The 16,042-nt window shown below is 48.7% G+C and overlaps 1 protein-coding gene across 1 annotated transcript in view; it reads right to left on the bottom strand.

Annotated features, from left to right (window-relative positions):
- The window catches only part of ca10a (carbonic anhydrase 10 (inactive)a), a 109,680-nt gene that overhangs the window by 84,095 nt on the left and 9,543 nt on the right, over positions 1-16,042 (bottom strand). Inside the window, exon 2 of the mRNA XM_084670594.1 lies at positions 12,670-12,744. Within this exon, the coding sequence (XP_084526720.1) occupies positions 12,670-12,744 (75 nt within the window). The remainder of the gene's footprint in view (positions 1-12,669; positions 12,745-16,042) is intronic.

Below are 16,042 nucleotides of genomic sequence, written 5' to 3'. Positions count from 1 at the left end.
GCTGTCTCCCGGCCCAACGAGGTCACTGCTGGCCCACACCACATTGATTGGATAAGACACCTGCCATTTTCATTGCACACAGGGGATCGTTCTAGAATTCCAACGGTTCTGGAGGCTCTGCTGGGGTTGTGATTATGCCTGTGGTAGGTTATCAAGGTTGAGACGACGACGCCATCACAACGCAAATGTTCGTATTTCATGGGACCGCCTGTGACTCGTCACCCAGAGCAACAGAAATCTGAAAAAGCTGAAAGCTCTCCTCTCTATCCATCTTTGTCCATAAAAGACATATTGCCACAGGGAAGGATTATTCAGGAGAGAAAATGGGTTATGTGAGAATTTGGGAACACGACTAAAAAGCCAAGTAGATTAATTATGTTACAAAAGGAAAGAAAAACATTTCCTTATTGCATCTTGAGGAAATATGTCTACAGAGCAGAGGATAGATGAGCTAGCATTATAGTATTACAGGGTATAGAGGAGCTAGTATTACAGTAATACAGGGAATAGGCTAGAGGAGATAGGGTATAGAAGACTATTACAGTATTACAGGGTATAGAGGACTATCACAGTAGGCTATTACAGGGTGTATAGAGGACTATCACAGTATTACAGGGTATAGAGGACTATCACAGTATCACAGGGTATAGAGGACTATCACAGTATTACAGGGTATAGAGGACTATCACAGTATCACAGGGTATAGAGGACTATCACAGTATCACAGGGTATAGAGGACTATCACACTATTACAGGGTATAGAGGACTATCACAGTATTACAGGGTATAGAGGACTATCACAGTATTACAGGGTATAGAGGGGCTGGTATTACAGTATTACAGGGTATAGAGGGGCTGGTATTACAGTATCACAGGGTATAGAGGGGCTGGTATTACAGTATCATAGGGTATAGAGGGGCTGGTATTACAGTATCACAGGGTACAGAGGGGCTGGTATTACAGTATCACAGGGTATAGAGGGGCTGGTATTACAGTATCACAGGGTATAGAGGGGCTGGTATTACAGTATCACAGGGTATAGAGGGGCTGGTATTACAGTATCATAGGGTATAGAGGGGCTGGTATTACAGTATCACAGGGTATAGAGGGGCTGGTATTACAGTATCACAGGGTATAGAGGGGCTGGTATTACAGTATCACAGGCTATAGAGGGGCTGGTATTACAGTATCATAGGGTATAGAGGGGCTGGTAGTACAGTATCACAGGGTATAGAGGGGCTGGTATTACAGTATCACAGGGTATAGAGGGGCTGGTATTACAGTATTAGAGGATATTAGTTGACCTGATGACAGGAAGAAGAGAACCAGGAGGGAAACATGCATAAACAACTATAACAGCTGTAGAGAGGGGAGCTACGGGGGCCAGAGGATGGCACACTTAAAGCTGCACAATTACTGCATGTTGGGTCTCTAATACCATATGGTGCACACACACACACACACACACACACGTGCATACACATGCTTACATACTCATAAACACACATGCTCACACAGGCTTACCTACTTACAAACACTATCACACACATGCCCACACACACGCACACACACGCACGCACGCACACACACACACACACAGACACACAGATGGTTCACAGAACCAGAGGATCTCCCTGCAGTGTTGATTTAATGAAGTATTTCCTGATACGATAACAAAAACAAAACACAGTACAGTGCGGGAGATCCGAAGGTTTTCTCGGTTATTAAAAAGAGAAAGACTCTCTCTAGAATGGAGGAATGTATTAGCGCTCGTAGCTCACAACAAGAGCTCCAGATCTCTGTAGGCCACTATATGTCCCATAATACACGACTTACAGTAAGTGCCTGAGCAGTCATTGCTACCTCACCATGGTAACGTGCTGTCCAATGCCGGTGCAGCCTGTTACAATTGTGCCCTCAATAAAGATGGAGTTCCGGTCAGCAGTTTGTGGTGGACTGGAGAGAATGCACAAGCTTGAAACTCTCATGGTTTTAACTGCTGTGTGGGCTGGAAGAGCATGTACTGTACTCTATACAGACACACACACACACACATACATGCACACACACAAACACACACATACACACAAAACCCTCCACAGGCACCACAGGCACTTAGACACGTCATTTTCCACCCTCTAGCCTAGTGTGCGTGTGTGTGGGGGGTTTGTGTGTGTGTCTGAATCCCTCACCTGGACTCCTGAAGGCTCAGAGAAATCTAGAGACGCTCCAACACAAATACTCCCTCAGAAATTGTACACTAAATTCAACATTGCACACTGTATTATAATGCTGCACTGTTGTTGAGATTATTTCTGGAGCAATGCACTTCCTACTGTGCCTGGTAGCTGAGATGTGGTTGCTTTACACTGTGTCTGGTAGCTGAGATGTGGTTACTTTACACTGTGCTTGGTAGCTGAAATGTGTTTACTTTACACTGTGCCTGGTAGCTGAGATGTGGTTACTTTACACTGTGTCTGGTAGCTGAGATGTGGTTACTTTACACTGTGTCTGGTAGCTGAGATGTGGTTACTTTACACTGTGTCTGGTAGCTGAGATGTGGTTACTTTACACTGTGTCTGGTAGGTGAGATGTGGTTACTTTACACTGTGTCTGGTAGCTGAGATGTGGTTACTTTACACTGTGCCTGGTAGCTGAGATGTGGTTACTTTACACTGTGCCTGGTAGCTGAGATGTGGTTACTTTACACTGTGTCTGGTAGCTGAGCTGTATGCAGTACAGAACTTTGCACTTTTCTGCTGCATTTGCACTATTTGTGCATTGCTTTGGATAAAATATGTCTGCTAATTAAATACAAATGTTAAATTAATTACATATTCATATTCACTTAATACTGATACATATTCTCACAATAAAGAGCCAGGGTATAACATATTTCCAATACTACATAATTTTACACAATTAGGATTAATCGTTAACTATCTGTAATCAACTGTAATCCACTGTCCCGTCAGACCAGAGTAATGGACAGCAGAGACTTCTCTAGCCCCGACCTCTCTACTCCATCTGCCTCAGTCTTGACCAATTAAATATTCACCATTCCTCTCCAGTCCACTGACACACACTGGGTAGAAAAGACACACAGACACACACACACACTCACACAAACAGTCACGCACATATTCACAGAAAGAAACCAAGACACGCATGCACATATACACTCATATTCGCATCGCCACACACACACACACACACACATAAATCATGTTTGCCGGGCCATGTTGTGTTTGCAGCTCCAGGTCTATTAGTCCCACGGTCCAGCGCTCCTCTCCACAGCTCATAAAAACACCGGCAGAATTGACACCACGCAGGGCGTAAATACCTCCCCAGGTTTTCATCCTGACAGGCCTACACACACGCACACACACAGCGAGGGGATGCGTCTGTGTGTTTGTGTGCATGGACGTGTGTTTACGCCTGTGTGTGTGTGGGCGTGTGCAGGTGTGCGTGTATACGCGTATGGGCCTGCATGCGCGACTGAGTGCATGTGTGTATAAACAGTAGATGGATGTGAGGAGGATAATAATAAAACTAATATTACTGAGGTTAACCTCTGACAGAAGATATTCATAAAGGCTAGCTCCCCTGGGGCGCAGGTCTGTGTTCACACGCACACACACACACATACACACGCACACGCACACACACACACACAGCAGACATTAGGCTCTTCTTAAGGAGGAGAACACACAGTCGGATTACAGGACAGACAGCGAGTTCCAGTAACAAGCCCTAAGGACTTCCTTAAAATCCCGTCCGTAGACTTTTCTTGTGGCCGATTTGAATGAATGGGTTCTTGTGTTGAACTGATTGAATGAACCTCGGTGATCGATGGGAAGGTCAAACGGTGGTTCCCTTCTGTCACCAGCGCACACACAGCTCACCTATGCTGCTTAGCAGGGAAAATACTCATCTAAACGACCAACATGAGTTTCCATGTAATTCACTCATTTCCATGGAGATCTGCTCAGCGATAGACTGATTGATTGATTAGGTCTAGTGTCACAATTACTGTGGTAATATCATCATCTCCCCTGTCTTGCTCTGGGATCGATTGGTCCAGTCCTTGCTATGCACGAGGAGGGCTTGGGGAAGGGTGGAGGAGAGAGCGAGGGAAGGAGAGAGAGACGGCGGAGAAGGAAGGAAAGAAGAGAGAAAGTGAATGAGGGATGATGACCAAACTATCCTCTGGCAGGTGGAGAGAAGGCAGGAGGTCATCTATCTCTCTGTGTGCATAGAAACATCATTAGTTCAGATAAAGTCAAGAGTATGATGAAGTGGGAGGGTGTAAGAGTGTTAGATTTATCAGCGAGGAGGACTGTTTTAGCACCTTTGGCTTTTTAAGTTCTGGAAAGGTATAATCCAACATCTCCGAATATCCAATATGCAAGATAAATACTGACCAAGATGAGGAGGGTGTGTTTGTGTGTACAGTTTGTATGCGTGTGTGTTGGGGTGGGGGTGGGGGGGTTATGAACAGTCAAGGACAAGCCACGATGGATTTCTTGTTTTTTCTCTCTCTCTCTTAGAATGGAATGGATTTTTCAATTTGAGTGTCTCAGAAAGTTGATGTGAGAGCTCAACCAGGCAGAGACGGGGAAAGGTTAGCCCAGAGATCACTCCGGGTCATTGCATCTCTCTCTCTCTCTCTCTCTCTCTCTCTCTCTCTCTCTCTCTCTATCACTCTCTCCTTCTCTCTCCATCTCAGCACCCCCCCCCATATCTCCCTCCGCCTTTCATTTTATGCAAGCTTTCAGAAATTGAATTGAACTCCCAGCATGCATCTCTGAAGCGCTAATCATAGAGTCCACTGCTGAGAGGAGGAATGAGAGAGAGGGAAGTGAAGAGAGATGGAGGAGACAGGGAGGAGCGAGAGGTAGAGGAGAGAAACGGAGGAGGATAGTTATGTCATTACCGCCTCCCTCCGGTGGTATCCCACAGTGCTTTGCTCACGCTCGTCCGTCTCCTTGTCCTTCCCCAGATTTCAGCGTCAATGGGGGGTCGTCACCCCCCCCCCCCTCCCATCCCGACCTCATCCTCATTACCGTGGCGATGTTGTAGGGATCGTGCAGAACGTTCTAGGGCCTTGGTTAACAACAGCACCCACCCCCATGGCGATATTAAATATACAAGATGTACGAACACTGGGATCCCTCTGACAGCCAAAGGAAGGGTGAGGGGAGAGTAGGGGGAGGAGGAGGAGGGTGGGGAAGGGGAAGATGAAGAGAGAGAGAGAGAGAGAGAGAGAGGGAGAGAGAGAGAGAGAGGAGTAAAGGGGGATAGGGAAGAGGGGCAGGAGGAGGAGTGTGAGTGTGAGCAGGGTGGAGGGGCGTGCGTCTGCAGGAGGGAAGCTGACAGAGTGATTTTGCATTTCTACAGATGAAGAAGAGTCATTCATCTACTCTGACTGTGGAGTTAACTGCTGTGGAGGAGCGAGGCGTGGGGGAGGGGAGGGGAGGGGAGGGGAAAGGTAAAGGCTAAGGGAAAGGGAAGGGAGGGGCGAGGAGAGGAGAGGAGAGGAGAGGAGAGGAGAGGAGAGGAGAGGAGAGGAGAGGAGAGGAGAGGAGAGGAGAGGAGAGGAGAGGAGAGGAGAGGAGAGGAGAGGAGAGGAGAGGAGAGGAGAGGAGAGTGTATCTGTGTCCTTCAATGATCTGTCTGTGTATCTGTGGAGAGTGTGTCTACTAGTCTGCTCTTGGTTCCTTCCTCACCCTCTTCCTCTCCACCCTCCCAGCTCAGACCAATTCTAAACACACATACGCATGCATGGCTATTAGTATTTATCCACGCTTCCAGTCCATCTCCAGACAAGCACGTTTTCAACGTCAAGCTCCTCCCTGGAGGCTGTTTACCCAGCGCAGGTTCAATCTGCTCATCCAGGAAGCATCTGAAACCCAAATCTTACCCAAACCATCTAGATTACGGTCAATCTCTTTGGATCCAGTTTGTTCTACTTCGCTTAACAACAATTAGACAAGGAGAGGAGGATGAGGGGGGAGGAGGGACTAGGAGGGGGACAAGGTGAAGTGGGGAGTAAAGGTAAAACAATACCACAATATCCAGTAGTCAGTGAACCAACATGCCTCTTCAGCTTTATTGTATATATTTCCCCAGGGACCGTGTGAAAACTCCCTTTTAGCTGTACTGTATATATTTCTTCAGGGAGCGTGTGAAAACTCCCTTCAGCTGTACTGCAAACATTTCCACAGGGAGCCTGTGAAAAGTCCCTTCAGCTGTACTGTATACCTTTCCTCAGGGAGCATGTGAAAACTCCCGTCCTGGCAGTTTTATGGAGAGGCAAAGCTCCCCTCAGAGTCTCCCTCTCAGTATCCAATTGTCTGTTGGACACACAATCCCAGTCCATCCAATCAAATCAGTCCGTTCAGAATTTAAACTTCAATCACGGTTGCATAACTGAAGTTTGGGATATGAGACGTATTTATAGACAAAAGCTGTTTTGGCTTCACATTTAAACCCTGATCTCAATTCCTGGTGTGACAGTGAATTGACCAAGCCACTGGTAAACAAGCAGAGGCAACAGAGGAAACAGCGAGCAGGATGTGACAAGCACAGACAGTGAGTGTGTTTTTGTTTAATCCTCTTCGTCTTTCCACCGCTGGTTACATAACACATTAATCATTTGTTTAACTAACTACTTCCCTTGTTTGTGTAATATTCCATTGTATATTATATTCATTCAACGGTGACAGTTTATGTTGTGAAAACTGGCTTCTGTCATGGATGATTCAAATATAGCTGTTTTCCACCAAATCACAGATGTAACAGGACTTTTCTCTAGCCAATGATAAAATGTATTTCCGGGTTAGAGCAGCATAACGATGCTTACTGTAACTAGGTAAAAATAACCCAGCCACTGTAAAACGATAGCAAGGATTATTATCAAATAGAGGGATCGATATATATGTAAGGGATAATGCCTGACAAGGTGCACATTATCACCTGATAATGGACTATGCGGAGGCGTGAACCGTCCGACGCGCAGCAGAGGACAGTTGCTTCCGCAGAGTCCATTATCAGGTGATAATCTACACCTTGTCTGTCATTATCCCGCTTATACCATGGTCACTTGCCAATATATATTTTTTTTAAACCATTGATTCATGTTTTCATGCGTTTTGCAATAGAAATCTAACGTTTTTCAACGTTAGCCAACTCTGATATTTCTAGTACGCTCAGCTCATAGAACCAACACCGGCTTTCCTTTGGCTGAGCTATTAGCCTGAAAGCTAACGTTATGCTAGCAAGATTCAAAGGCTATAACATTGTGTATGATTGACAAACAGTAAAGACAGATAGACTAATGAGGTGAATAGCAGCCTTACTGAAGGTAGATAGACTAATGAGGTGAATAGCAGCCTTACTGAAGGTAGATAGACTAGTGAGGTGAATAGCAGCCTTACTGAAAGTAGATAGACTAGTGAGGTGAATAGCAGCCTGGCTGAAGGTAGATTGGCTAGCAAGGTGAATAGCAGCCTGGCTGAAGGTAGATACAGTAGCGAGGTGAATAGCAGCCTAACTGAAGGTAGATAGACAAGCGAGGTGAATAGCGAATGGGATGTGAGATAAGCGGTTGTGACACAATAAATTAAGAATGTTTATTAATTTGTATATTCTCCAAATAAGTTAAAAGAAATGTTGAATTCACTCATTGAAAACATATTTAGCTTGTTAAAGTGTTTCAATAAACTGAAAAGGATTTGACTGCATCCCTGTTGCTATGGTTACTTATTTACGTAAATACGGGCTCATACTATGTAGCCAGTGCAATAATTTAGAACGATGAACAGAAGGTTTTGCTGGAACTACTTAGTAGGTATCCATATATCACCTGATAATGGCCACCCCTGCAGCGGCAGCCAATCAGAATCAGGTATTCACCCAGACGATGGTATAAGAGATATATATATGCACAACGATTCGTAACAAAAAAAGCAGGTGATGATTCTCAGCTGTGGCAGAGTTTCTTATTTAATGTAAGAACCTTGTGCTATGATTTGTTGGGCAAATGGAGTTGGCTCCATATTGAATAAGTGTGAGATATGAATCTGAGTCAGGGTGGTGCTTACTGTCTCAGGCCTCCACACAGCGACCGCCGCAAAGCAAATCCATCACACAAAGGGAGAGAAAGAAAGAATGAGAGAGATGAAGGGGATGAGAGACGGAGAGGGAGAAGAATGACGGAATTTATTTTGGTGTCGTTTTTATTTATTTAATTCTGGGGTGAATCAAAGATTTTTGTCGTGCCAATAAAGCAACAATGAACTTGGGAAATTGAACTGAAATTGAGAGTCAGAGAGAGAGAGAGGTTGAGGGAATGAGAGACTGAGGGAAAGAGAGAGAGAGAGGGATACAGGCAAAGAGGAGGGAGAGGGAGAGAGATGGAGAGAGGGGGAAAGGCTGAAAGAGACAGTAACAGAGAGAGAGAGAGAGAGAGAGGGGAGGGGGGGAGAGAGGTGAGGATGAATCACAGCTAGGTGAAGCTAGTGATGAAGGAGGGAAGACATATTCTGACAGCCTTGACGGAGCATATGTTCAATGATCCACATTCTGTATTAAGCAGCGGTAGATCTGCTCAAAGTTCTCTCTCTCTGTCTGTCTCTCTTGCCCTTTCTCTCTCGTTCTCTTTGCCTATCCCCCTATCTCCCTAACCCACCCCACCCCCCCTGTCTCTCTCTCTCTCTCTCTCTCTCTCTCTCTCTCTCTCTTGTTCTCTTTACCTATCCCCATTACACACTCTCTCTGTCACCCTCGCCTCTCTCTCTGTCCTCCTCTCTTTATCTCCACCCCCCCCTTCCTTTCCTCTTTCCACCCTCTTACTCTCTTCCCCCCTCTTGTTAATCTGTGTGCCTCTTCTCCGGCTGGTATTGGGTGATTGACAGGTGACCAGGGATTCACACCATCCGTGGAATGGAGGGATTTGGAGAGGTGAGAAAACTGTCTGTGCTCATCTTTGGAGGGTGACTGTGAATGACATGTCATATTTACAGCCTGGTGGTGCCCTCTGCTCTCCTCATCCCACTCTCCTCTTCTGTCCTCCTCCCCTTCTCCTCCTCCTCCTCTCATCTCTCCACCTCCCCCGCTCCACCTTTCCCCTCTCCTCTCCTCCTCTGTCCTTCTCCTCCTCCTCTCCTCTCCTCTCCCTGCTGTCAGTCAGTAGAGGGTAAATAGGAGAGGTTAGGAGGGCCATCCTTTCTGCACCACATCCATCACACAACCCCTTAATACTCACGGCTGTCATTGAGCTCACTGCACTCTGTACAAGTGTGTCTGTGTGTGGAGTGTGTGTGTCTGTGTGTGTGTGTGTGTGTGTGTAAGAGAGAGAGTGAGAGAGAGAGAGAGAGAGAGAGAGAGAGAGAGAGAGAGAGAGAGAGAGAGAGAGAGAGAGAGAGAGAGAGAGAGAGAAAGGGGGGGGAGTGTGCGTGACAGTATGTGTCTGTGTGAGAGTGTGTGTCAGAATGCTTGGGTGTGTTTCATGTGCATGTTCTAGCTGTCTCCGAGTCAGTTCAAGAGACCAAGCTGGTCGCTGTGACGACAGAGAGGTGCTGACACCACATCACACTGACGCAGTTAAGGGTGGAAGATGTCAACCTTCTGTTTGCACACATACACACACACACACACATACACACACACGTACCTACTCAGGATGAACATGAACATGTCAGCTTTCTAACTACTAGCCAGTCAGTGTGATCCAGGACACACACAGACAGATATACACACAAACACACACACATGGTAAAACATCTGAGAGATAACAATAACAATCCACCCATTTCTATATTGAGCGCATCTTTAATGAGTGTATTACTAATACCCCCCCCCTTCCCCACTTACCAACCTACACAACCGCACACACACACACACACACACACACAGAAGGACCAGTCTTGAGGAACAGTAAACCAGAAACAAGCTGGCAAAGTACTATTGGAGATCCATTTTCCTCCAATAAAGTACTGGGCACAAATCAGGCATGGCCTCTTCCTCCCTCTTCCTCCCCCCCCATCCCCCCCCCCCCCCTCCTTTAATTGGGTTTCGATCAGGAACCGCCACCCCTTCCACAGGGAACTTCCTGTCTGCCTCACGCCACGCCCCGCCGCCGTGCGGCAAGCCAACCAACAGCCAATTAGCATCCTCCATTGATTGGGGAGGGCTTATCTGCGGTATTAGCCACTAAGCCTGAGGAGAGGTCTCGCGACGCTGAGTTTTGGACACTGGGAGGGCAGCCGGCAAACCTGGAGCTGCTAATTGGCCTGGTATTATACCCCTGTATCAACATGCACTGGTGGGAAGAAAAAAAAAATTGTTAATCAATTTCCTGTTCTAGGAGGAAAACACTGGCAGAGGAGCCTTGATGGTTGGGGAACGAAGGAGGATTATGAAGGCTGGGTGACGAGAGGCTTTTTGTAAACTGTTGTGACAGTTGTGATTGTGTTGGTTATGAACCAACAATTATTTGTAAATAAATGATGAGTCATTTCAGTGTCATAGCGCCACAATAAGATCTAGGTGACTTACATAAAGAGTTTCGTTTTGGGGGTAATTCAGTCAAGTTCGGTGCAGGCTTTCGATCCAAGTGAAAATAAACATTAGTATACTTACAAAGTATAAGTACTTCAAGTTCTCAATAAGTGAATAAACAACATCAGTCAACTTCAAGCACAGTCCCAATAGTATTTAATATCTTGAAATTTGATTTAAGTGTACTCAGTGGATCATTCTTTGGATCAGTCTGAATCAGCCTGTCTGAAGCAGTGTATCTGAATCAGCCTGTCTGAAGCAGTGTATCTGAATCAGCCTGTCTGAAGCAGTGTATCTGAATCAGCCTGTCTGAAGCAGTGTATCTGAATCTGCCCTACTGTGGATCAGCCTATCAGTTACAGTACCTACCACTTGCCAGTGGGATATTTCAAATGGATTCCAAATTGATGATTTCATCAATGTCCCACGTTCCCCAATTGGGATTTTTCATGTGTAGCTCTGATGTCTGGCTGGATGGAAGTCATTTCCCTGCATCCCCGACAACATTCTCCTCACCCTCTTGAATCATTTAGAAGATATACGCCTTCAACCTGGCTGCCTCTCTCTCTTTCGCTCTCTTTCAACTCTATCTCCATTCCCTCTCTTTTCTCCTCTCTCTTTTCTCTGTCTCTCTCTCTCTTTATTTCTCTCTCTTTATCTCTCTCAATTCCCTCTCTCCCTGTCCATCTCTATCTCTATCATACTTGAGCTACTGGTGTACACTGGGAGGGAGGATGGGATAGGGGTGTGGGAGGAAGCAGGGAGGAGGGGAGGGAGGGAGAGACAGAGGGAGGGAGAGGGTGGAGGAAGGAGGGTTGGAGGGATGGATGGAGAGGGCAGTGGAGGGAGGGCGGAGGGATGGAAGAAGAGGGGGTTGGAAGGAGGCAGGGAGGAGGGGAGATTGGAGATACTTATACTACTAACTGACCTTTGCTAAATGTTAAGGCGTAATTGGAACAACTTTGAAAGGCCCCTTAGGGTTGGGAAAGGTCAGTTATTGAGACATAAGCTAGGAGAGGATGTTAGCATGGTAATGAACGGGAGGAAACCATGAAGACACAGCTCCCAAGTCCTGCTTACTTCCTACTCTGCGCTCCACCAATAGGCTACTAGGCAGCAGTTGTGAAACCACTGTGTGGTTCCCTCAACTTTTGAGGACGTATTACCGACTTAAAAAATACAACCGCGGCCATTTTGAAAAAGTCAAAGTCAAACGCATTGAACTGCAGTGCAGAGTCAGTGAAAGCATGCGGGCATTACTCCGTGTCATTCCTGCACAAATTGTTTTTTTTAATGAATGTGCATCAACTCCCCTGCAGCATCAGCCTGTCTGCTCCCCCAGGTTCTGAGCGCCCACAAAGCAGGTTAGCTTCATCTAGTCCATTACACCTCGTATGAAGAGTGATGTCTGGTTTCTCGCCCAAAACTTTACGTTTCATTTCGGCTCATTCATGGTGGCTGAAGTCCCATTATAGTGCGAGTCTGCGGGGATGTGTGTGTGTGTGTGTGTGTGTGTTTGAGGGTGTTCGTCGGTGTGCTCTCACACACACACACACACACAGACATGCACACACACAAATCCACGCACATACAGACACACTGTTCCACCTTTCTTGCACACATGCTGCTCAGTTAATAACTTCTGACTGATGGCGCTTGACACACACACACACACACACCCAGAAGCCTCATCAAAAGTGGTTGAAAGAGAGAGAGAGAGAGAGAGAGAGAGAGAGAGAGAGAGAAGAGCAAAGGAGGGAGAAGAGGGGAGAGAAAGAGGAAGAGAGAGAGCGGGAGCAGGAGAGAGGAAGCGAGAGAGGGAAATACAAGCCAGGGAATAAAGGAACGAGGCTGACAGGGAAATGAAAGCCAGAAAGAACCTTGTGCACCTGTCAATCAATCAGCAACAAAAACAACATCAGCTATGCAGAAAGGGCAAAGAAAGAAGTATTGTCACAAATGCAAAAAATAGTAATAATAATAATACATTGCCCACGGCAAGGTGGTTTCGCCACCGAGTGGAAAAGATCCCTGCTGCTTCCGCAGCGCACAGTGGGAAGCAGCGGGGCGGAGCCGCGCGGCCTCGTGGTTACCGGAGACTCTTACCTGGAACAAAGCTGCCTTGGACAACCTCCTTGTAGGCCCACCAACCCTCGTGGATTTTAGGGGGGTTCGGCTGCGCTGTGGGACACAGAAGAACAGAGGGGAACGTCAAACATGTTGTTAGGAATTTCACACACAAACCCAGCGTGGCGGCCATGTTAGGTGCTGGATAGGGGAGGCAGGTGTGGCCCGGTGGTAGAGCAGATCAGGGGATCGCAGGTTCAAATCCCCCCGTGTACGTACGTATGGATGAAAACGTGTTTTCGTGTGAAAATGTGCAAACATGAATCTGTGACATTCACCGCGTGTTGTGTTAGGTTGTGTTTACATTATGTCTCCTGTCTCTTCATTCCCAGCCAGCCCACTGATCCGATGGATCTGGTGTATGTCTGGTGTGTGAACTGCAGATGGAAACTGTGAACCGGGGAGGAGGGCTGGAGTAATGGAGGTGAGGAGGAGTGGGTGGAATCCCAGATACAGAGGCTGGGTAGAGGCTGGACAAAGGTTGGGTAGTGTAATGGAGGAGATGCTGTGGAGGTTGGGTTGAGGCTGGGTTGAGGCTGGGTAGTGTCATAGAGGAGATGCTGTAGAGGCTGGGTAGAGGCTGGGTGGAGGCTTGGTAGTGTAATGGGGGAGATGGTGTAAGGCTGGGTGGAGGCTGGGTGGAGGCTGGGTGGAGGCTGGGTAGTGTAATGGGGGAGATGCTGTAGAGGCTGGGTGGAGGCTGGGTGGAGGCTGGGTAGAGGCTGGGTGGAGGCTGGGTGGAGGCTGGGTAGAGGCTGGGTGGAGGCTGGGTAGTGTTATGGGGGAGATACTACACAGAGCAGGCTGTGACCTGGTAATTCCCAGGCCAGTTTCAGATATATTGCTTTTCACACCTCCAATTCCTGCTCTGTTCATCTGGCGCAACACCAGAGCAAAGTTTAATCACGGGGGTGGAAGGCTTCCGCCCCCTGCCTCTTTTTAATGGAAGACGGCATGTTCCAAACGACGTGTTTTGTCCCAGGGGGGAAGTGCCCTAACTGCCGGAGAGAGCTTCCCTCTGTATTTATTTCATCCACAGCGACAAGCAGGGGGGGATTTGAACCTGGGACCTTGAGTCTGCAGTCACGTGCTCACTGAGCTGCACCTGTCCTCACCCTCAGAGATGTCCAGGCCAGACATGAGCGGCAGATTTCCCTTTTTCCCTGTCAAGCCGATCGACTGGACAATCAACAACGTGGACTGGTCACAAAACAACATTTCGTTCCCCAAAGGCCCAGGGGGTGGAGGGGTGGACCGGGAACAGGCATTTAGCCCAGCAGAAACGGATGTGAGCAATCCCCTTTGTCAAGCCCTTTCTCAGAGAGATGGATTGCTTTTTCCACTTTTAATGTCAAATGAAGTGGAAGTAGCCAGTGCTGCTCCCCCAGCCCTCACACCTCCTCCACCCCCAATCCACCCCGTCTCCACCTCCTCCAACCCCTCCACCCCCAGACCACCTCCTCTCAACCTCCTGCACCCCCACTCTACCTCCTCTCCACCTCCTCCACCTCTTCCACCCCTCTCCACCCCCAGACCACGCCCCCTCCACCATCACTCCACCCCCTCTCCACCTCTTCCACCCCTCTCCACCTCCTCCACCCCCTCCCCACCTCATCTCCACCTCCACCTCCTCCACTCCCAGACCACGCCCCCTCCACCACCTCTCCACCTACTCCACCCCTCTTCACCCCCTCTCCACCTCCTCTCCACCCCCTCTCCACCCTCTCTCCACCTCCTCCACCCCCAGACCACGCCCCCTCCACCACCTCTCCACCTCCTCCACCCCTGTCCACCTCCTCTCCACCCCCTCTCCACCTCCTCCACCCCTCTCCACCTCATTCACCTCCTCTCCTCCTCTTCTCCACCCCCTCTCCACCCCCTCTCCACCCCCTCTCCACCTCCTCCATCCCCAGACCACGCCCCTTCCACCACCTCTCCACCTCCTCCACCCCTGTCCACCTCCTCTCCACCCCCTCTCCACCTCCTCCACCCCTCTCCACCTCCTTCACCTCCTCTCCTCCTCTTCTCCACCCCCTCTCCACCCCTTCCCCCCTCTCCGCCCCTTTTCCACCCCCTCTCCACGTCCTCCACCCCTCTCCACCTCCTTCACCTCCTCTCCTCCTCTCCTCCTCTTCTCCACCCCCTCTCCACTCCCTCTCCACCTCCTTCACCTCCTCTCCTCCTCTTCTCCACCCCCTCTCCACTCCCTCTCCACCTCCTTCAGCTCCTCTCCTCTTCTCCACCCCCTCTCCACCTCCTTCACCTCCTCTCCTCCTCTCCTCCTCTTCTCCACCCCCTCTCCACCTCCTCCATCCCTCTCCACCTCCTTCACCTCCTCTCCTCCTCTCCTCCTCTTCTCCACGCCCTCTCCACTCCCTCTCCACCTCCTTCACCTCCTCTCCTCTTCTACACCCCCTCTCCACTCCCTCTCCACCTCCTTCACCTCCTCTCCTCTTCTCCACTCCCTCTCCACCTCCTCCACCTCCTCCACCCCTCTCCACCCCCTCTCCACCTCCTCCACCTCCTCCACCTCCTCCACCTCCTCCACCTCCTCCACCCCCTCTCCACCCCCTCTCCACCTCCTCTTTATCTGCCTCAGGAGTGTCCCGCCACACAAACACATTCCAGTGAGGCTGAGGACACGTCTGCTGTTCTGAGCCACGTTTCCCTGAACACGCTCTGTGGAAAATGCAACGAGGGCCATTGACAACCACAGCACTCAGGCCCAGGCATCCTCTAGCGAGCTGAAGGCTGCATGGTCGTACTGCAGGGGCGTTCCAGCACTGTCTTATCAGCAAGGCTGAAAGGGGTCAAGCGACACTGGCAGCTCTGTAAAGACTTCTGAGTCAGCGGCAGAAATTGGAGACGTTATGTTATGAGTCCTTGAGACCTTTCCATAAGACTGGGTGGGAGGACACAGAGATGGAGTGTGTGCCTGTCTGTGAGTGAGTGTGTGTGTGTGTGTGTGTGTGCGTGTGTATGTGTGTGTGTGTGTGTAAGCATATTGGGGTGTGAGGACAGAGAGGGATGGCTTTAACCATGTGCCTGTGTATGTGTGTAAGCATATGTTTGTAAGTATGCATGTGTGTGTGTGCGTGTGTGTGTGTGTGCGTGTGTGTTTGTGTGACCCTTGGGATCCTGTGTTGTAATATAAAGTGGCTTTAGAGAAGCTGGAGGATATGATCCCGTTACAAGCTGCTGCCGTGAGGGAAGACACAGAAACATCCTCTCAACGTCCCCTCACCTCGGTCTAGCTCTCTCTTGTACAATCCCTCTCTTCCTCTCTATCCTTTCTCTCTCCACCCCTCTTTTCTCTGTGTCCCATCGTCTCTACCTTTCCCTCTTTCTCTCA

Source organism: Hypomesus nipponensis, chromosome 13, assembly GCF_054491055.1.
Source record: "Hypomesus nipponensis isolate SF chromosome 13, ASM5449105v1, whole genome shotgun sequence".
Lineage (NCBI taxonomy): Eukaryota > Metazoa > Chordata > Actinopteri > Osmeriformes > Osmeridae > Hypomesus > Hypomesus nipponensis.
This window is presented reverse-complemented; position numbering and strand designations above follow the sequence as displayed.